Source organism: Bombus vancouverensis, chromosome 9 (assembly GCF_051014615.1).
Source record: "Bombus vancouverensis nearcticus chromosome 9, iyBomVanc1_principal, whole genome shotgun sequence".
Classification (NCBI taxonomy): domain Eukaryota; kingdom Metazoa; phylum Arthropoda; class Insecta; order Hymenoptera; family Apidae; genus Bombus; species Bombus vancouverensis.
In genome coordinates, this window is record NC_134919.1 from 1,441,395 (window position 1) to 1,463,814 (window position 22,420).

The 22,420-nt window shown below is 28.4% G+C and overlaps 4 protein-coding genes across 7 annotated transcripts; 1 reads left to right on the top strand and 3 right to left on the bottom strand.

The window, feature by feature from the left end:
- Nucleotides 1-1,060: 1,060 nt before the first annotated feature.
- Nucleotides 1,061-9,291, bottom strand: Girdin (protein girdin). Of its 3 annotated transcripts, none has more exons than XM_076621681.1 (24): nt 9,134-9,291; nt 8,371-8,479; nt 8,147-8,235; nt 7,748-8,057; nt 7,563-7,676; nt 7,326-7,486; nt 7,164-7,245; nt 6,907-7,085; nt 6,532-6,785; nt 6,111-6,445; nt 5,751-6,032; nt 5,282-5,388; nt 5,015-5,206; nt 4,785-4,935; nt 4,492-4,674; nt 4,136-4,423; nt 3,863-4,063; nt 3,637-3,782; nt 3,466-3,558; nt 3,287-3,350; nt 3,097-3,205; nt 2,911-3,017; nt 2,624-2,821; nt 1,061-1,099 (listed from the first exon to the last, which is right to left on the bottom strand). In XM_076621681.1, exons 2-24 carry the CDS (start codon nt 8,419-8,421, stop codon nt 1,076-1,078), a joined length of 3,720 nt encoding a protein of 1,239 aa, XP_076477796.1. In that variant the 5' UTR covers nt 8,422-8,479; nt 9,134-9,291; the 3' UTR covers nt 1,061-1,075. The 3 variants fall into 3 exon arrangements, with proteins under 3 accessions (XP_076477796.1, XP_076477795.1, XP_033196353.1); XM_076621680.1 differs by lacking the exon at nt 1,061-1,099 and adding an exon at nt 1,176-1,712; XM_033340462.2 differs by lacking the exon at nt 1,061-1,099 and having other exon boundaries at nt 2,086-2,821.
- Nucleotides 9,292-9,702: 411 nt separating this feature from the next.
- LOC117160058 (mitochondrial intermediate peptidase) lies at nt 9,703-13,348 on the top strand. 2 transcript variants are annotated; one of them, XM_033340468.2, is made up of 11 exons: nt 9,703-9,841; nt 10,157-10,399; nt 10,493-10,755; nt 10,855-11,041; nt 11,116-11,195; nt 11,280-11,468; nt 11,562-11,703; nt 11,781-12,119; nt 12,206-12,427; nt 12,512-12,742; nt 12,824-13,348. In XM_033340468.2, the coding sequence occupies exons 2-11, from the start codon at nt 10,262-10,264 to the stop codon at nt 13,115-13,117; spliced, it is 2,085 nt and encodes a 694-aa protein (XP_033196359.1). In that variant the 5' UTR covers nt 9,703-9,841; nt 10,157-10,261; the 3' UTR covers nt 13,118-13,348. The 2 variants fall into 2 exon arrangements, with proteins under 2 accessions (XP_033196359.1, XP_033196360.1); XM_033340469.2 differs by having other exon boundaries at nt 9,721-9,861.
- Cul4 (cullin 4) lies at nt 13,349-19,832 on the bottom strand. Its single transcript, XM_033340464.2, is given in 12 exon segments — nt 13,349-15,759; nt 15,835-15,987; nt 16,069-16,347; nt 16,454-16,684; nt 16,791-17,092; nt 17,171-17,363; nt 17,433-17,619; nt 17,689-17,835; nt 17,922-18,110; nt 18,191-18,288; nt 18,290-18,555; nt 19,367-19,832. Coding segments are annotated over 12 exon segments (2,445 nt in total). The 5' UTR covers nt 19,671-19,832; the 3' UTR covers nt 13,349-15,663.
- A 166-nt stretch (nt 19,833-19,998) lies between these two features.
- Nucleotides 19,999-22,420, bottom strand: Ak2 (Adenylate kinase 2). Its single transcript, XM_033340333.2, has 4 exons — nt 22,115-22,420; nt 21,794-22,030; nt 21,470-21,637; nt 19,999-21,388 (listed from the first exon to the last, which is right to left on the bottom strand). Exons 1-4 carry the CDS (start codon nt 22,229-22,231, stop codon nt 21,152-21,154), a joined length of 759 nt encoding a protein of 252 aa, XP_033196224.1. The 5' UTR covers nt 22,232-22,420; the 3' UTR covers nt 19,999-21,151.

Consider the following 22,420-nt stretch of genomic DNA (forward strand, 5'->3'; position numbering starts at 1 on the left):
TCACCCCATCGGCTAGTTTTATCATTTTCTCTACATAGGTAACTACATGCTATCTGTATATGTAGAACATATATGCCCCTCCTTAGACTATGATGTCGATGCAAAAAATGTCTCCCTACCATCCCTACTATCTTCACTGTCCTGGTAAACGAGTGGTGGTAAAAGAGACAGAAAGAAGATGCGTTGTAAAAAGCTATCTTACCGCCCCTCGACCTATGCAGCCCCTAGAAGGAACGTACGACCTCTTTACTTCACCATTGGTCCGCACACAGTCAACATTTTTGCAAGTTATCTCTTACAATTCCTCGAATTATCCATAAAATTCGACTAAATTTTTGCTAATTTATTTGACGAGAAAAAGGGGGAAAATTCTGAAGGAATAGTGGTTCCACGTAGAGGTAAAAGTTAATGGATTCATAGTTTTTATTACTTTTTCGTTTTATATGATAGAATATAATAGAATAAAGTTAATATTTTGTAATTAGTTAAATAATATAACAACAATATACACAAAAAATGATATTAATAAATAAAAATAAGCGATAAAGGATAAAATTAAAGATTGGGAAAATAAATTATATTTACAATTAATTTTCTTATTAATATCAGATCTTGATATCATATTCCTAGATAACTAAAAGTGCTCTACTTTATCACTACTAAAAATAGAACAAAAAATGAAGAAATAGAAAAAGCATCAAAATATATCAATTATGTGTACAATTTATTTTCTTACCATTACCATTTCTCACGATGGCGGTAGATGATTCTTCATTTTTTGCTTGGCATCATAGTTCTTTTACTAGTCTAGTCTGCTACTCTTGCTTCTGCCAGCCTTATTTTTACACCCATCCACCCACTACTATTATCACCGCCGTCCCTGTTCCTCCCTCCCGCCATACTATTCCCACTCCATTGGCCTACCTTTACCGCGCCAGTGGAAATAGAGGGAAAGATTTTTATTCTCGTAAATGGAAAAACCAGGCTGGAGAGGGAGGTTTTGCCAGTCAACCGCTGCTGCGAGCGAAATTTTTTGCTTTGCCCCTCGTCGTCGACAAGCTCGTCGAAGGGTACGTTAGGAAAGACGGGGTTGAGGAGTCTGTTGAAGTTTATCTTGCAGATAGATTATATTGTTTGTTTGGATTCTTATCTAATAAAGATTTGTTTATTGAATTATGCGCCAATTACACATTAAATGATCACATTAGTAATATAAAATCTTGAATATTTTTAACAATGAAATAGAAAAATTTTTGTTAAATAATGGTTAAAGTAATTAGTTATAATTAATAGTAGTTAAATAGTTATATAAAATGAAGAAATATATAGTAAATATCTTATCCTTCTAAATTCAATTTATAAATTCTACTATGCAGTATATATATGCTCCTCTATGTTTAATGCTCTATTTTTTTCTAACAATACGAGTTGAAAAAAAAATATTAACATCTGATTTATCGATCACCGACATAATTCCTTGGATACGCGTCATATGCAAATTTCTGAAGCCTGAGAAATAATTTAGGAAGGGTTTGAACAGACGGTGGTCAGCTTTTTTTAGTCAGAACCTCTTGTTCCCAACTTGGAAGAAAATAACAAAAAATATTGAGTTACGCGTTCCCCCGACGATGAAACTCGTGAGACTTTCAACCGTGAGACTGTATCAAGGTGCATCATTCATTTAACCCATTAATTTCTTCAATATTAAAAACCTAGTGAATAAAAGACATAAAAAATTCTCTTCTTCATGGTTATAAAATATATTGATTAAATATATATTCTGTAACAATCAGAAATTTTTAATTTGTTTACTGGTTTTGTAAAGTTTTATATAGATTATAATATTCAATAACGTTTGCAATATAAAACTGTATCCAATTCAAAAAATACTTCTGAAGATGAAAGTTTTCTTTCTTATTAAAAGAAATATATAGAATGTACAGTATTGTGAAGAAAGAAGTAATTAAGTATGGTTAAAACAATGCAATTTTTTAACATTTATAATTCTACTATTTTACGTATTTTATAAATGCGAAGGGCAGTAAAATTAATACAATTAGTTAACGACTGATGGTTAAAAACTAATTGTACATTGGCAATATTTATCGAATATTTAGGTCACCTTAATGCTATACATAGTTGTTACACTGTTTTCAAAAGAGAATACTCTCGCTTTGTTACTTATAGATTGATATACACATATATAGCACATTATTGGTTATTCATCAACCCTTTATAAACGCGCGTCAATATAAATGCATAAGGTTATGCTAATAACCTTAACCTTAAATAATAATAATAAAAGGTTATAATAATAGTAAAACGTATTAAAATTACCAAATATTTAAAATAAATATCGAATTTCAAAATAAATTGATAACTTATATTACCCTCATACAAAACTTTCTAGGAACTCGCGAACACTTATATGCGTAAATTAGTACTATATGTCTTTTAAAACATTGGACCATTTATACGGATTTATGCAAAACATTCATTGAATTAAAAAGTAAAAAAATCGATAAAGTACAAAATACGATTTTTTTTCGTGGCAAGTACACAAATAGATGGAAGCAGCGTAAGATCATACACAACCATATTCGTACCACACTTGATTACCTACTTTTGAATCTTTGTCTACAGGAGTTTCTATAATTGTTTCTTCTTGCCCTACATCCTTCATTCCACTATTGTTAAGATTGTTTGATTCGTTTATAACTGCTGATACTTTATTGTATATCAGAACCGGTCGTGGTTCTACTTGCACCTCCGATCGCGAAGTTTGTTCCAATAATATAGACCGTCTATCATCTCCCTGTTCCTGTAATATTTATTTCAGATATCCGAAAAATATTTCACTAGAATTAAAAGATAAAAAGATCATAGAACTGTAAATTAATAAATTCATACTGGTACGGTAGTTGATGGTGGTGGAGAATCATCAGTGTAATACACTGTTCTTCTAGTCCCTGGATGACCAAGAGACAATGTATCTGATCCAAGAGCTCTAGTTGATCCTTTAATTGATTTCATAGAATTGTTTTATTAATATTCTTTTATTTTTAACTTATACGTTTCCAATAAGATCATATTTACCTGCTAAACGGTGATCTTCTGTACTAGCGTCAGAGTCATTTCCACCAGATTCTGATTCATAAGGTTTTCCTTCTGAGTTTTTGAGATCTTCCGCCCAAGATCGCCGATTCTAATTTATGCAGAGTTTAAACATAAAGTTTATAACATTCATTTGTTTTTGTATTAGATGCTTTTGTATCAATTTGCTTACCTTATTGAGAAACTCAGATCCAACTTTTCGAACTCTTCGAACGAAGTTAGCTCCAAATCCTTTTCTTCAATACACATGTAAAGAAGGTATATTACAAATTAAGAAAGTGTACAATTAAAAATATATATTTTAAATTTTTCATAATAAATAAAATTGTATACAAAAGTAAATGGACTTACTTTTTTGGAGTACAACTATCTAACTTTCTATAATGTTCCATTATTTTGTCTTCCAATTTTTCTTTTTGTCTATATAAATGATTCACTTTGTCTCTGTAATAAAAATTATCGCATTAACATATTAGCTATCATAGGAATATTATTTAAATATTGTCATTTTAAAGTACTAACGTATATATTTTTTCTTCCATGTGATAATGTTCTTTATCTTCAAGAGAATGAGTCAAAAGTTCATGATATTGGCTAAACAACAAAGTAATATGATCCATCAACGATCGTCTATCATTATCTAAGCCGGAATTCATATGCAATAACACCTAAAAGGAAATGTGTAAGATAGCAATAAATATATATTAAATGCATTATTAAATAACCCAACATAAACATTTGTTAGTACCTCACATCGTTGATTTAATTTATTAATTTGAAGTTCTAAATTAGAACATCTTTCATCTCTACTGCTAAGCTCGCCTTGCATTTCTGTTAACTTAAGGCTTAGTCGATTCGTTTCAATTTTGTTTTTCCTATAATCCTCTTGTAAATTTCTATACTCCATTTTCAATTTTTCTGTAGCAGTATACAGATTTCTAAAATCATCCTAAAATAATTAAAAAAGTAAATTCGTAATTCAATACAATAATAGTACCTGCCTTTAACATTTGTTTACTACCTTCAGCTTTGAATGTTCTCCTCTCAAGTTATTCAAACTCTTTGCATCATTCACCAATGATTCCTTTTCAGTTTGTAATGTCTTATTTTTTCCTTTCAATCCTTCATAAGATTCGCGTAACATTCTAACTTCATTTTTTACGTCTCGTAAATTTGACTTGAGAGCATCGTGTTCGTGAAAAAGATTTTCATATTCGTTATTTAATTGTTCGTGCAAAGATTGTAAAGTGACTTGATCATGAACCAGTTGGGTGTATATTTGTTGATGAGCACTGCGTTCTTTCAACAACTAGAATAAAAAATGTAATTCTCAATATTCAAAAACATATTTAAAAAAAATTAATTTCAAATACTTACTTCTTCTTTTTCAGCAACAAGTTGTGAATTTGCAAGTTGCAAGGCTGTATGTTGTGCTGCTAAAGAATTATTTTGAGACTGTAATGTTGTTATCTGTACTTGAAGTTTCGCATTTTCAGACAGGAGATTTTCCGATGCTACTTGTGCAGCAGCCAATTTCACATTTAAATGTTCCTGTTCTTTCTAGAAGTAAAAGTAAAAAATTATATTGTATATCATTATGTTTTGTAAAATTATGAAAAATATCTTTTTACTTTAATTACCTATACTTTATCTGTACGGCTTCAACATACCTTGAGTGCTTCTACTGTTGCTTCTAGTGTATTATGAATATTATTAGTTGCATTATTCTCGGAATTTGTAGTTTCAGATACTGACTTTTCACAACAGCAGGAATTATTTGATTTTCTTATATAATCGACGACTTCCGGAATTTGCGCGATTCTGTAATTATTAATTAATAATTGACATTTAGTAGCTTCTTTCATATTAAACTTTGTTCAAGAATTTGAAATTTCATTACTTTTTAACAATATTATCCAATGGCAATGACAACAACATGTTATCACTGAGTCCAAGTTTTTCTAGAACTGTATATAATTGTTGAGTATTCAATTTTTCAGCTACTAAATTCGATTGCAGAATTTCTAACGTTTCCCTATCAATAGCTGCTCGTGAATCAAGCTCCTTACTAGATCTTTCAATTTCTTGTAATCTAAAAATAAATAATTTTGCAAAAGATATTCCTATATTAAATAAGCATATATATTTCATGTGAAATACTTTATACCTTGAAATTTGTGTAACAGAATCATGAAGTTCCTGTTCAAGTTGCATTACTTTCCTTTCTAGAACTTCAATACTATTTGTTGCTTTATCTAATGCAACATCTTTTTCCTGAAATTTATTTCGTTAGGTAAAATTTAATTCAATACTTTAAAAAATTAAAATTATAGAATAACTTTTAACAGAAAAATTAGAACATTGTAATTTAGAATATAAACTGAAATATTATAGAATAATATAATCAAAGATAGAGCCACTCAAATTGACTCTCGTGAACAAAGACACTTGTTGCTCCCGCGGACAAATGATGTTGACAATTTTTAAAACAAAACGGTGACAACAGTGATAAGGGAACTGAGCTTATACATGCGTAACTTTAATTTAAAGTAGTAGTTTAAAAAAACTATAGATTAAGAATAAAAAATCACAGAACAATTAATCACTCCAGTAAAAATATCTTATAAAATTCATACTTCTATTGTTTCTCGATATCGATGCACATCGCGCTGTGCTATATCTTTCTCTCGTTCTACTGCCACAAGTTTTGATTCAAAATCAAGACACTTGGAATTAATTTCTTTTACGTTATTTTCTATAATTTTTAATTCTTCAACTTTTTGATTGACAAGCTCTAAACTACGTTCTAAATCATCTGCTCGTCTTTGTACGCTTTCCAATAAAGACTGAACTCGTTGTTTTTCTTTCACTGCTGTGTCGCAATTTTTTTCCAGTTCTATCATTTTCGTATGTTGAGTCTAAAAATTGATAAACAAAAAAAAAAACGTTAAATATTAAAATATCAAGATACCATACATAGAATTTTTATGATATACTTGGAACTCCTGTTGTTGTTTCTCGGATGACGTCCTTTGATTTTGTAATGAGTTCTGTAATTTTTTGTTTTCTTCGAGTGCTTGCTTCCAAACCAATTCTAAATCCGAATTTTGTTGTGTTAATCTTTCAATATTATCATTTAACGATTCGATCTTCAATTGCAGCTTCTTCTTTTCTTTTTCTAATTCCAACACACGAGATGAATTTTCATGAAAGGAACTTTCTTTTAAGGAGTCTATTAAATTAACCAATCGACGATTTTCTAATTCAAGTTTCAAAGCCCGTGTTTGTGCATTATTTGTCAATTGTTCAGACAGCCTATTATCAGTATGTGCTAAATAATATACAAATCTACATTATATTTATATACGATCGATAAATAAGGTGTTAATGTATATTAAAAATAATTTTCCTTATTACCTGGTTCTTCAGAATCACTTATAGAACTATCTAAGGCAGCTTCATTTGCGGCAGCTTTCGTTAATTTATGTAATTGAGTGTTTTCTTCAATTAACTCTTGATATTTTTCTTTATCAGCTGCACGTTCCAATGCCATGTCATTCACTAATTGTTTAAATTTAAGAATTTCAGACTCGAGTTCCAGTACTTTATCTGCCCTCCTTCTTGATGAATTTAACTGATCCTCTAGCATTTCCCTAGTCTCTATCAAAACTCTAAAATAAATGAGATAGGGTGATATTTCATATAAAGAAAATATAATGAAATTATATTCGAAATATATGTACAATATATACTATATACTTATATATACTAAACGAAATATATCTAAAATACCTATTATCTTCACGTAGCTCCTCTATGCGTGTTTTATAAAATTCTATATCTGTAAGTTTTTCTTTATATCTTACTACTTCTAATTCCAATCGATCGGCACGATCTGCTCTTTCCATTACCGCATCTAATTCGTCTCTATAAGACTTTGCTGTGCGTGCTTCATGCATTAATTCTTGGTTCTGAAACAAGAATAAAAATTTATATATTATTAATACTTACTAAAAAAATTAATATGTACAGAAAATATGATGCTTTACCTCTTGTCTTAATTTGGTTAATAACATCTTATGGCACTCGAGTTCTTCTTTACATTCCAACAATGCTTCTGTTTTTTCTTCTCTGCAAATATATCACAAAAAAAAATAGATTAAGCATAAAAATAACTAAAAATATATATACATAAAAGAGATAATATATACAATTCTTGTCGGTGTTTTCTAACTCTCGATTTGCAGTCAGCCAATTCAACTGCATAGTGATGATTATCATCACGTTCTGATTTAACAACAGGGTTAGATTGTTGCACTTTGTTTATTTCTTCAGCTCCCAAACCTCCGTTTATAACAACATCCCTCCATTTCTGTTATATCAGTAATATTTTATACATTCTTAATAAAACATTTTGTTAAAAGATAATATTGATAAAATAAAATTACCTGACGATATAAATCTAGTTCTTGACTAAGCACTCTCATTTTTGCAAATAAATATCTTATATCTAAATTATCCAATGAATCTTCATTAATAACTATGTTTTGATGATCTGTGACCTAGTAAAGTATTGTTAAATTTTGTTATCACACTTAGTGTAGACAATGATATAAAGATCTAGAAAACATACCTGTTTAATACATTCTACTATTGCAAGTTGAGTCTGAACATTTAATGCTTTAATATTAGTGATAAATTTTTCTTTGTTAGGACACTGTACAGCACAACCAAGGAGTAATAATAATAACAATTTCATTTCACCAATAAATGATTGCGGCTCCTTGCCTAAACTTATTATATCTGGTAACTTCAGGATTAAATGACTTAATTCTTCTTCATAAAATTGTTTCATATTATCTACTACGACTTGCAAGTTTTTCATGCGAGTTATTATATTTCCTTTTGAAGGTATTACTGCATTATACAGTGGTTCTGGATCTCTATGAGATATAAAACATGTAAGAATACTAAATATAGATTTTTGTAAGAAAAAAAGTCAAGACAAATTTAAATACATAGAAATACTTACATTTGCAAATATACATTATGTAATAATACACCATCCACCAAATCATTGTAATTGCTTAATAAGTTAGGATCCTCTAAGCAACTGGCGAACTGTTATATAAAAAAGTATATTTCATTAACTAATTCTCATTAATAGGATTAATAATAATAGTCAAAAATCTTTTAAAACTAATATCATGAATCATAGAAAATAAATCATAAAATTCTAGGAAATAAAAAACTTACCCATGTTACTAAAGGTCCACGCAATAGATCATTAATTTCAGAAGATGCCATTCTTACACGCTTTCACGTTAATTATTAAGACAGTACTTAATAAATAACACTACCATTTCTTCGTATAGAAAGATAAAAATATGTAATGTTAGTTTGCAAAATAGTTGAATATGAGGTAGAAAAAAATATTAGATTTTTTAATACAGAATATGTACTCGAGAATGCATTTAATTCTCTCGTAGATGAAATATCTATGTATAATACTTTTTAATTTTACGTCTCCCTAAATTTTAAACTTGGTGAAATGTAATAAATTATATAATATTAATTTCTTTAGAAGAATTGTACATTATATATGACAGAATATACTAATATATGCAGACAAATTTAAAAAGATCATAGTTTTATAAAACTAAATATTTTTTTAAGTTTGCAATTTAGGTAAAAAATAAATTATCGACATATAATTAATTGTGCATCTGTGTATATACATTAATATAATTGAAGGATTTTGTTATTTCAAGTAACAAATTATTAGCCTCATAATTAATTTCAAACGACGCTAATTAATTTAATATTTCAATAACTTTATCATACAAGATTTCATCTATTCCTCGATATTTATTCAGTAGTCACACTTTATGTATATTTTACTATAGATGCAACTTAAAAGGGAATATAACCACATAATTCTATATGCACATTCGATATAAAACATATCGTTTCAATTTTACGACAGAATTATTTAATATATTATCGATATTTGTCGAACCTTATGAAACATCGTGTGATTTTTACAAACACTAAATTAAAACGATCAAGTATTTATGTATTATCTGATATTAGGTTACGGTTACACTGGTGCGTATTCGAATGACTATCTCCTCGTTCATATACATACTTCGACCGTACATGAACAACAAAATGGATGGATATTTGGACGATCAGTTCTGTGGTACATACTATATATATAAAATGGACATAGATTCGTAGATTCTTACTATCTCATGGACAATTCTTTTCGTGGACAGTCCTATTAAAAGTGATAGATTAGAGCGGGAAAAATAAAATCTTTATTTTAAAAGAGGAGTATATCATAATTTGTTTCAAGATCTGTTGAATCAACCGAATCGATTCTAAGAATATTTTAGATTGAATATAGAAACATTTTTTTATATTCTATGTGGGTGGAACTAAAGAAAAATTTAATAAATAATCGGGCAAAAAAATTAAATTGATTTGAATAACGTATACGGATAAATACGGATGACATTGGACGACCAATGGCGAGCAGTATAATGTACAACCATTGATTTTAACGCGTTTGATTCGTTGATGAACGAATATAAGCTACACTGGTTACTAGAGTGTATTCGGACTTTCAGACTGACTCGGATAACTATAGTTCGGTATGATATAAATAACGTAACCGTGGTAGGGCTCTGGCTCTGATTGTAGCCTTAATTATAATAAAATCATCGTATGTATAACCTCTTGCATGTATGTTATTGTTCTTTAATAGAAATTTAATTGTAACCTTATCTTATTCTAAATTTTGAAAATATCTGTCATTTTATTAATACATACAAATAAAAACAAATCAAACTATCAAACTAATTACATATATGTAACATATAATAACTAAGGCATATATGTATATTCGTGAAACAAAGTTATAACGATTTTTTAATAATAATTCTTTTTATTTTTTTATATTTTTATATTTTTCTTTACATTAGCATACTGCTTTTTATTTTTTGGATAAACGTCCCAATTTCACGTTTTATCATTACAGCATGCCAACTGATTATTTGAATGTGTTTGAAGGTTTCAACTTTCATTATTTTTGAATGAACATTATAATTTCTACCAGTATAAGATATTTAGTAGATTATGAAAGATGATTCAAGTATTAAGAAAACAATTTTCAAGAAATTATAAAAGACACAGAAATGTTAATACATGGTCATCTCTAGCAACAGCATTCAATTCCATTAGTAAAGAAAAATATGGTTTTGATTTCTTAAAAAAGGAAACTGTGAGTAATTTTTATTTCTTATGATATCTATAGCTATTTTAAACAATATATTAAAAGTTTTAAAATTCTTCTGTATTGCTATTGTATATATAGGGACTATTTGGAATACCTGAGTTAAAGACATCAGAAGGATTTAATATTTTAAAAGACCAAGCAATATCTCAAACAGATGCACTTATAACAGAATCTATAAGTCAAAATAGAAAACGAAAAATGGTGGAAATTTTTGATGATATGTCTGATACGTTATGTAAAGTTGCAGATTTAGCAGAGTTCATTAGAGTTGCACATCCAGAAAAGCAGTTTGTTACAGCTGCAGAGAATACTTGTCTATTTGTTAGTGGTATTGTAGAGAAGTAATTACCTTTTTGTAAAAACTATATAATCAATCAATATTTATATTATTTTTAAACACTATCTTTAAATAATATGAAAATTACTTAAAAATTTGTCAGGTTAAATACTCATCGTGAATTGTATAATGCATTAAAACATGTTGTGTACAATGGAGATACTCAAGAAACATCTCTAGTGGATAAACATGTTGCAACATTATTCTTGTCTGATTTTGAATTATGTGCTATTCATTTACCAGAGTCTATAAGAGAAAAAGTTGTACAGTTGAATTATTATACGTTACAAGTATATATTATAATATTACATTGTATTACATTATGTTTGTCAACTTTTTATATGATTGTATTTTTTGAACATAGGTAGGCCAGAAATTTATGGCAGGTACTAGTAATCCAAGAGCAGTAGATGCTAATTTTGTTCCACTTAATGTAAGGCAATAGTAAGTATTGCAATTAAATAATTTTGAAAATAACAATGTATTTCTTTCATATGAGATTTGAATATTTTTTTAAATGTTTCACAGTTTCACACAGAAAGATAATAAAATACATGTTCAAGGACTTTATGTAGATTCTCCTAATAATCTTGTTAGAGAAACAGCATATCGTATATTTCTATATCCTGATGAAGAACAAGAATATCTTCTACAAGAACTTTTGAACTCCAGACACATTTTGGCTAAACTATGTGGTTTCCCATCCTATGCTCACCGGTAGTTTCAAACATTTGTTGATACAAATGAAATTAATTAAAACCAGCTAACATTAGCTATATTTATTATGTATTAAAAGTGAATAATTTATAGAGCTGTTAAAGGAAGTACTGTAGAAAGACCTGAAGTAATATATGAATTCCTTAATATTTTAAATAATAATCTAAAACTTAGAGCAATGCAAGATTTTAATGAGATGCAAAAGATGAAAGACGCTGAATCGCCTGTAAAACAGGTTTACCAAATTTATTAAATTATGAAAATAAATTACACTATCTTCTGTTTTTAAACATTTTTATTTTTCGTATGTAGAAAATAATGCCGTGGGATACAGCATATTTCACAACAAAAGCAAAAAGGACTTGGTTGAATATGTCCATTACTGAATTTGCTCCATATTTTTCACTTGGTGCTTGCATGGATGGTATTAACATATTAATACAAGCATTGTATGGCATTCGATTGGAGTATGTACCAGTTTTATGTGGTGAAGTTTGGGCAAGCAATGTACATAAAATTGCTGTAATAGACGAAAATGAAGAGGTTTTGGGTTATATATACTGTGATTTCTTTGAAAGAGAAGGGAAACCTAATCAAGATTGTCACTTTACCATTAGAGGTGGAAGGCAACTTCCAGATGGATCTTATCAAGTATAGCTTAAACAAATAAGAAATATATAAAATATAAAATATTAATTTAACAAAATTTTAATCACTATTCAAATATTTGATTTCAGAATCCGATAGTAGTATTAATGTTATCGTTGCCAGTTCCAACATGGTCAAAACCATGTTTACTTACTCCTGCCTCTGTAGAAAATTTATTCCATGAAATGGGCCATGCATTACATTCTATGTTAGGTAGAACAAAATACCAACATGTAACTGGAACCAGATGCAGCACAGATTTTGCAGAGGTTCCAAGTGTTTTAATGGAATATTTTGCAAGTGATCCAAGAGTAAGTTATATTCTTGCAACTTAAATAATTATTAAATGAATTTTATTTTTTTGATCATATGACATGTATTATGATATCTATTAGGTTGTATCCACGTTTGCTAAACACTTCCAAACTTTGGAACAAATACCAATAACATTATTAGATAAATTATATGCCTCAAAGAACATATTTTGTGCTTCTGAATTACAAAATCAAATATATTATAGCATGTTAGATCAAGTTTATCACAGTGCCCCATTAGAAAAGCCATCAACCGAAATTTTAAAAGAAATACAGGGTAAATACTATGAGCTTCCTTATGTCGAAAATACAGTACGTATTTTTTGCCATTTTTAATTTCTATAATAAAAGAATCTTCATTTATTTGTTATAAATTGAAGATTTTATTTGCAGGCATGGCAATTAAGATTTTCTCATCTAGTTGGATATGGTGCGAAATATTACTCCTATTTAGTATCTCGAGCAATTGCTTCTTGGATATGGCAAACATACTTTCAAGCAGATCCCTTCAATCGAACGGCAGGCGATCGATATCGAAAGGAATGTTTAGTACATGGAGGTGGAAAACCGCCTTCTAAATTAGTATCTGACTTCTTGAATAAGGAAGCTAGCGCTAGTAACTTCGCAAAATCTTTGCTTTTCGAAATTGACATAAAAATGGAGCATGTAGAAAAATTAAGAAGATAAGAAGGCCGATCGAAAATAACATTTAGAAAGGTATCTTTTCAGAAAAATAAAATATTTATAAACTATTTTTATAAAAGTAAAATAAGATTTTGTAATAAAATGCTTATTAAGTATGATACATTTAAAATAAATATTTCGATCATAATTCTAAAAACATAAATAATTTTATAATATGATATGTTATCTTGTAAATAAAATGTAAATAATCAATGTATCATGCAAAAAACATAATTTGAGTTTTTTTCTTTTATTTTATTACAAGTATGGAATCTTACCCTATTTACAATCTTGATAAATCTACGTACGATTACACAAAAATAAGTTTTTCAACGTAATACAGAGGAAACGCAGTATAAGGTAGCTTATAAGAACATTCAATATTTATACAATTTATTGTTTAATATTGTTCAATTTCAAAACAATCGTTGACAATTTTGCTTTAAATAGTAAAAAAAGCCTTTTAGGATATTGTTAAAAAATATTGAATAAAATAAGAAAATTCTAATATAACAATAATAATTTTTTTTCTCTGTTTCTTAAAATGACTTCTGGTATGAGTTTACCATGTACTGCGTTTGAGATGATTTTAATTTATATTAAAACTCTCCATCAGGACTTCCATTAAAATTAGCTAAAGATTCATTAACATTCTTTTTCATGTTTATACAAAATTCCATTAATAAGCTATTTCGTAATTACATCGACGTAAAACGACTGAACAAGCCACTGGATGATTCAAATCTTATTGATAGTATTAATAATATTTCTTCTTCAATCGATCTCTACATTACGAAATTCTGTTTACTTTTTTTCTGGAAGTGTTTTCTTATATAATTCATGGAATATAATTAGATATTTGTATTCACAAAAAAGCACTGGACCTTTTTTTTTACAATAATCTGTCTTCGTTTTCAGATTACACTAAAAGAGACAGTAAGAAATTCTGTATTCGATTTAATATATGTATAGTTACAGTAATTTCATTTATATTTTATCTTCCTAGAAATTTTATTTTGCACAGCATTTACATGAATTATAAATTATTTCTTTAACAAGCATTTGTGAAATAACCTTGTAATACAGAGTTACTAAAGAATAATAATAATTAATTTACATAACAATGAAGCTTATATTGAAAATCATATAAGTTATTAGGAGGACAGCATATATTTTTAAGTTTTTTGATACTCTTCATAGAGCATAGTTATAAAGTACAACACAGCATAGTATTGAAATATGTAAATTTTAAATAAAATTAAGAAATCGCATGTTTTTAATTAATTTGAACATTATACTATGTGTAAAGCAAGTTGGCAACTAGTCATAAATAATTTGTATCACATTAATTTTCAACTTTTATATAAAGATAGGAAACACATACATTTTTATAAACTTGTATTTTTATCAAGCTACACTTAACTCAAAAGATATGTAAAAAGTAATTAACTATCATATTATTGTATTCTTGTCGAAATAGTTATCATAATTTTATGGTGAAAATTGTAAAGTTAGTGGCAGAGCATTTATTATTTTATAATAATATGAAACACTTTTTACTGCTTCCTTTTTATATTATTCAAAACAGGAAAAATTATCTATTGGTACAGAAAATTGTATTTAAAAATATCAATTCTAGTAATATGCACTTTATAAATAAAACATGTACTATGCTTGCAGAGTATTTCATATTATTATCAAATTTTTATTATAAATTTACACATACATATTGCTTTACTATTGTTTTGACAAAAATGGACATCATTTGTACAAATTATGCATTTTCCCCTTATTTATAAACTCTGTATTATAAGGTAATGTACAAAAATTTGTTATAGAAATTCATAATATTATGTTCTTAATAAGATTTCTTCAAACATTTTGGCGTTCATTTTTTCAATATGCACATACTGTAGTGTTTTATGTCTTTCTTTTCGACATTTCTAAAATTCTATAATGAAGTATTTTTTATTCAATACACGAACCTTTATTTTATAATGTATTTCCCACTTGTTTAAAATTATTTCAATGACCAGTACGTTCGACATTCCACAGTACATAATATCTTTCATTTGCTATAAATTACGCATTTTTATTCACTTTCGATCATCGTATTTTTAATTCTTAGAATATTCTTATTATGTTATTTTCTTAAATCCGTATGCTGTTAAAAATTGTTCTGCATATAAAACGATTGATATATTTTTTAAATGCTGTATCAGTTAAGATATTTTGCACATGGTCCTTTTTTAGCGAAATCCAGAAACAAAAGAAGAATAACAATGGTAAAGCACTAGTTGAAAGAGGATCTTAATTGTCCAGTATTCATTACGCACTATAAAACCAAATTAATAGAGTCCACTCTAAATTTTTTTATCAACTGACCACATGATGCAACATTGTACCAACATTCAATCAGTTTTAAGTTTTCCATTTTTTCCTTATTTAATATGTCACATTCACAATAGGCAAACACCAAAACAAATTGGTTTTTTGCTATGAAACACAGTGACCACCCAGCCTAAAATGACTTTGGCATTTGGTTCAGGTTATGCAACGTAATTGTACTCGTTTGCATTATCTTTATCTCGTTCCATGTAATCCCTATCTATGAGAGATTCAATTCTTTTCTTCAAATCTGCAGGCTGAAAATAATTTTCACACATAATTAAACGTACACAGATATTTAGAATATATCATTTTATGAGTTAATGACATACCTTTACAGGAAACTTGAGCTGATTGTACAGTTCACTAATCAACAGATTGTGCGAAAGTGTTTTTCTCATTTTCATAATTCTAACAATAGCTGCATCTATCTGATATTGTCTATCTTGATAGACTCTTTCCTCTGTAGCTTTTTGTTCCTCGTTCTGAAGAAGGATAAATAAGTAAGCAATATATTGTTGAAATTTACATTACACGAAAAAAGTAATTAAAGAACTATTATATACCGTTTCTTTCATTTGTATTTGATTTATTTTAATCCTGAATAATTTATTTGTAAAGTCTGCGTTAAAAACAAATCTATCATTATCTGCAACATCTCTTCCTCTTGGATTTTTTTGTAACACTCTGGCTTTGCCACAAGCTAAGGATTGTAGAGTTCTCCTAAGTTCACCATCTTCTATATTTGTTGCTGCTTTTATATCTTCCAAAGACAAGTTATCAGCATCATTAAATAAGATTAACACCAATGCTTGAAACAAAGAAACTTGGAGTTCCTTATTACCCTGTTTTGACATTTAAGCAAAATGTTTTTATGGAATATATATTATTTAATATATACTATTTAATGTGACTATGTAATAAACATTTATTACAATACATAAACAATACCTGATTAAACCAAGCTTTTAATACACAATGCCCCAAAGTAGGTTGCCATTGTAATTTTCTACCGCTATGTTTTCCCAAATAGAATTTATTAAATACATCTTGATACTGAACCATTTCTGGGGGTAATGTTACTTCCATTACAGGATATGTTGGCCAATAACCCATTGTAAGTATTGAAACAGTTAAATCCAAATTACTAGCAGATAATTCGCTTTGCAAATTTCCTGCATACTAATCCACAATATAAAATTGTACAATTAATTAATAAATACGTAATACATACTCAATATGCATTTTAAGTTGACAATATATAACTGAATATAAATATAATACTTACCTGTTTAAAAGCAATATTAATATCTTTACTAAGTTCCATATCTTTAAACATCCCTTCCAATTTACTGGTAAAGCCACCACCACATTCTTGTTTCAATTTAGATAACATGGATTTTTCAGCATCAACAGAAGCTGATTTACCAACTAACAAACGTTTGGCCAAATCTTTTTTATAGAATGCCTCGAATACATCTTTTCCATGTATAAATCTGAACAATACCATGATTTTATCTAATAATCTTTCTAATTCTTCTTCTGTCGCTTCTTTATTACCCGCCCTTAACTTGCAATCAACAAATTTCGCTGTAGGTAGAGATAAATTAATTAACGATAGATAACACAAACAATAAATACTATTGTTTCATTAAGGAGGCTATATACCTATTAATTCAGCAGGTTTGTTCGCACGTTGATTAATAAAGGCTTCAAAAGCTTCTTTTAAACTATTTGCAAATTTTTCATTCTTATGAAAACATGTATTAACTATATTGTCCATTTTATCTTTGAAATCTAAGAGTTCCTGAACCATAGTTTTATCTTTCTCTGGATCTATAACTATGGTTTTACCTTTTTTCTGTGAACAAAAACAAAAAGTGTATCTACTCAATTTTCATAGAGTAACATTTAAAAATTCGTAAAATACCTTAATATAAGAATTAAAATTTAGACAAAGTTCTACAAGGCCGTTTTTCACTCGACTATATAAATTATAAAGTAAAGATAAATCATTAATTCTATTTTCATCCAGCAAACCACTTAATCCTTTTTGTAAAATGCTAGTAATATGTTCAGATAATAACTGCTTTTCCACTGTGTGTATCAAAGACCACCTATAACAAATGAACAATGACATCATAGTTACAATATCAAATATCAATATATTAAAAGTAAATACTTACTTTGTAGATGCATCGAGGTAATGTAACAAACGTTCGTTTTCCTCTTGAAGCCGTTTGTCTACGTGTGCTAAGTACTCAGGAACATCGTGTTCATTCATCAGTCGTTGACCTTCAGCAGCATATAGTCTTTCAGTAGCAACCAAAAATCTATAAAAATCAAAATATAATCAATAATGAAAAATATAGCGTACATATTATTTCAATTTGTGTTGATATTAAACAGAAATTCATACTTAGTTTCAAAGGCATCTTGGTAGATTTGTAGATCTGATAGCATTCTTAATAAAGACTTAAGAAGTGTTCTATCCACTGTATCACCTTGACGCTCTTTTTCAATAAGCATAAGTAATCCTTCCACTGTACGTGTTTGAACTAAGTTATTCAGAACAATATACACTCTAAACAAATGTAAACCCATATCCCTAAAACAACAGAAATATTAGGTATGTGCATAAAGAATGTTTCTAATCATTTTTAATATTCAAAAAATTTGTAAACATACCAAATAGATAAAATACTTGGATTTTGTAATACATATGTTCTATCCAAATATAGAAAAATACTTCTAATCATAATCATTTGTCTGCAATGTGATTGCCAACATTTCATTCATTTTTTTTAAGAATATATGCCTGTCCATTGATTCTGCTAAAAACTGTTCTATATTTGCTTGTACATGAGCTTCTGTTAACCTTGTTAACTTTGTATATAATGTAGATGCCATCTTATGATTACACATATTTTCAACTGCCTGATAAAGCTCTTCTAATGAATAACGAATACTTTTGCTGGTCTGGATTGCAATTACAGCTTCTTGCAACTTCTCCCATGTTTGCTCTTGGTAATTTTCAGGCAATTTTGGTTTATCTACAATGTACAAATAAAATGTACAATTTTTAATGTATCTTTATATACAAATATTGTTCTTAAAAATGTTGTTATATATACAATGTATATAAATAATTTATATACATATATACATTACTAATATACAATAATTCATATATATATAATTTTCTTTGATAAAATTTAATGAAATTCTGTAATAAAATTAACATGTATGTTACAAATCTTATATCCAGTTAATCACACATATAGTGAAATTAATACAGTACAAATGTTTAATTATTAATTTAATATATTTTTATAAATATCACACACTGATCTTCCTTAGAAATAATTTATTTTAAAGGAAGAGAAAGTAAAAAAGCCGAGAAATAAAATAAGATTATAATTACATTCTGATATTTCACTACTTTGTCATTGTTCAAATATTCTGTTCATAATTGTTTCTAATTAGTCATCTACAATAATCTATAAAATTAAAGACGCAAATGTATGAGATGATATTTTTAATTAATTACACAACCATTGGTAATCTGAAACTTCTAGTAAAAGCATAAAAAAACAAATAACGCGCCTTACAAACGTTTATCCATTTCGGTTTTTCATGATGTCAAGTTAGGTTATGTCAGTTTAGTTTTATTAATCGCATTTATGACTAATTTGGTCTCGGCTACGTAACGTGGGCTGAAAGAGTGTCACAAAAGTACTAATGTCGTATTAAAAATAATGTCGCAATTCACGAAGGCATATTGCCAACCATAAATTACACCACGAATCTTCACGAATGGTAGCAGCTGATTTTGAGGTTAGGATGTCCCATGGTCTTGCTTACTTTTGAAGTTTTTGATGACGAGCTTTCTAGCTGTACCAGGTTTCGCGCTTGCCAAACTTGGTGAAATCTTGTTGACGCCGTTTGGATTCCCAACGGTTAAAGCCGAGAAATTGGCCCTTTTTTGAGTATCAGTTGTGGTTGCAGCCGTATCCGTCATGTTTTCAATCTCGTTGATCTCCGTGACCGCAACGGCGGACAGCTTGCTGCGTTTTGCAGCACCAAAGTTTAACACCGCTGCGTGATCAGCGGCCGTCCTCTTCACCTGTGCTGTGGCTAGAACCTGAGTCCCCCCGAGCCTAGACATATGCGTGCATCACTCGGCCACCGGCCCTCAGCACACGGAAAACACAGTTTTCCACTGAGAAACTGAAAGAATTCTCCCTCTCCGTTCTACCTCTCTATCCCTCTGTTCGACAAGCGGAAAAACTTATTTATCCCGTCCCAAACCCTGCTTCTGACGAAACTCACGAACAATTGGCAATCTGTGCACATGCGCGATACATTTACGCGGCGCTCTCCATTCGCTTACCGCGCATTTTTAACCGTTACAATTTCCTTTATACTTTTTCATATACATTTTATTGTATAAAGTTACATTTTACATTTTTTTCGAAAGAAATCACATCAAATACTTCAGTATATTAGAAATTTTATTCTATATTCAGATATACATTCATTTCTTAAGGTGGGAATAGTGTACTAATATATATTTGAGTTACTTTGAATTATATGGAAAATAGGCTTTCAAAATATACATTGCATCTGATTTTATAGCCATCTTGGAAAGTTACCCATATCTAATTGTAAGAATACATAGGCGTCTTTATGTTTCCAGTGTATTAATAATGTATTTTAAAATTTGTTACTTTCTGTTCATATATTTTTTTATTTAAATAAAATGCCTCTACTCAAAATATATAAAAACATTTGTGCGTACAAAATTTATACGCATAATTTTATATATATATATATATATATATTTATATAATATATATATATATATATAAATAAATGAAACACTTCGTTAAAACTGTTTAATATTTTAAAATGCAGTGTTTTTTTTATCATTCATGTTAACAAATCATGTTCTTATTAAAATCTTACATAAGAAATCACATTGAAGTAAATTTCTTTAAAAATTTTGTGTTATTTATATTTACATCACTTATATTTAAATATCTTAATTATTGGATAGATCTTTTCTCTTGTACTAAAAAAAGTTCCAAAACATAATCTTCGATTATAAAAAGTCTAAGGAATGATATATATATTTTATGCAGAGAATGTTACAAGTCTTATGAAATGTATGTCTCAAAGAAATACAGTAAAAAGAAATGAAAATATACTCTATAACAGTATTTAAGTAAGTAAATCATGTCTTCCATTATATATACATACGTTATTCTCTTATGCATTTAAATGGTTTTACATATCAAAGTATTATATCAAACTTGTTCTATTATTAAAATGTGTGCATTTGACTTATTAGCTTGTAATAGTTCTTTTTAAAACATATACATTATTTGCAATTTAACCAATGCAGTATGCACTTTTATTTTCTCTTCTTTTGTTTAATATTTCATTTAATGTACTCTATATTAGTTGTTCAAAAAATACACACTGTACTGACTATAAGTAGCGTAAATTATTTTTAAATGGGAAATCATATACCTAGATTACTAACTTCAGTTAAAAGTCATTTTGATACTAAAGCTTTTTTCAATTAACTACATATTGCCTTTAGTTTACAAGAGAAAAACGAGGTATATTTCTTTATTCAACATTTTAAAAGAGCCAACTGAAGAAACCTTTTTTTTTCTCTTCTTTAGTTGTTTTTAGGAAAATGTGGTCAATGTCTTTAAAAACGTTTTTAGGAGATTGAGCTGCATTAACATAATAATGAACCCCTTGTAAAGTATAATAATCAATCAAAGGTTGAGTTTGTGAATGATATGTTGCTAATCGTTTCTTCAATGTTTCTGCATTATCATCAGATCTTTTAATTAATGGCTCTCCAGTAATCTATTAACAAAATATTGTTTAATATATTTTTCAATTTCATATGTAAGTTGTAATTTAATAAAAATAATCATTATTAGTTACATCATCTTTCATATGTTCTTTAGGAGGAGAAAATTCTTCATGGTACGATCTGCCACTTGCAGGATGTATTAAACGACCTGTGATTCTCTTTATCAACAAATTATCATCAATTCCAAATTCTACCACAGCATCTAACTTGGTTTGTCTCTTCTTTAACATTTCATCAAGCTGTTGTAATAGAAAAGAAATGAATTTTAATAAAAAATATCAAAATCTTACCTCAATGTCATTTCAAGGTTATCGATAATCTTCTCAAGTTGAACAAAAACAAATTGTTATTAACTTCAGTCCATTAAGATATCACTATGAAGATATCAAGCTTACTTTTTCAGCTTGTGGTACACTTCTAGGAAAACCATCCAACAAAAAACCACGTTTACATTCAGGTTTATCTAGATTACTATCAATCATATTAACTACAAGATCATCACTGACTAATTTACCATCATCTATTACTTTTTTAATTTCTGTTCCAATAGCGGATCCAGAATTAATTTCTGCTCGAAGCATGTCACCTGTAGATAGATGACATACACAGTATCGTTCTTTCAATAGCGGTGCCTAAAATACAATCAGTATTCGATTAAACAATTAAATGTTTTAAAACTATTACATACAAATTTGCGTAAAAAGAATTAATTTCACCTGTGTACCCTTACCGCAACCAGGTGGTCCTAATAAAACTGCATTAATTCCTCTACTCGGTACATCTTTTGAAACTTCTGAAATTTCCTTTGGCACTGCTTCTGCACGCGGAGCCATTTTTTTGTTATCGCTAACTTTTTTAGTAAAATTGTCAGAAATTTACGAAAACAATTATATTAAAGATTACTATCAAGAATATAAATCACTGTTATACACAACGTGTCCAACAAATATGCACCATAAATTCCTCTGATTCTTCCAAAAGAATGTAGCGCAATGATTCGTCCTTTGTACTATGTATATACA

Coding starts and splice junctions, on each gene's coding strand:
- Girdin (XM_076621680.1), bottom strand. CDS start 8,421: ATGGCATCTTCTGAAATTAATGATCTATTGCGTGGACCTTTAGTAACA. Junction 7,487..7,562: donor AACTAGATTTATATCGTCAG/GTAATTTTATTT, acceptor CTGATATAACAG/AAATGGAGGGATGTTGTTAT. Junction 4,675..4,784: donor CAACAGTAGAAGCACTCAAG/GTATGTTGAAGC, acceptor TTTTACTTCTAG/AAAGAACAGGAACATTTAAA.
- LOC117160058 (XM_033340468.2), top strand. CDS start 10,262: ATGATTCAAGTATTAAGAAAACAATTTTCAAGAAATTATAAAAGACAC. Junction 10,756..10,854: donor GTTAGTGGTATTGTAGAGAA/GTAATTACCTTT, acceptor AAAATTTGTCAG/GTTAAATACTCATCGTGAAT. Junction 11,704..11,780: donor CTGAATCGCCTGTAAAACAG/GTTTACCAAATT, acceptor TTTCGTATGTAG/AAAATAATGCCGTGGGATAC.
- Ak2 (XM_033340333.2), bottom strand. CDS start 22,231: ATGGCTCCGCGTGCAGAAGCAGTGCCAAAGGAAATTTCAGAAGTTTCA. Junction 21,638..21,793: donor GTGTACCACAAGCTGAAAAA/GTAAGCTTGATA, acceptor CTATTACAACAG/CTTGATGAAATGTTAAAGAA. Junction 21,389..21,469: donor AAGAACATATGAAAGATGAT/GTAACTAATAAT, acceptor TTTTGTTAATAG/ATTACTGGAGAGCCATTAAT.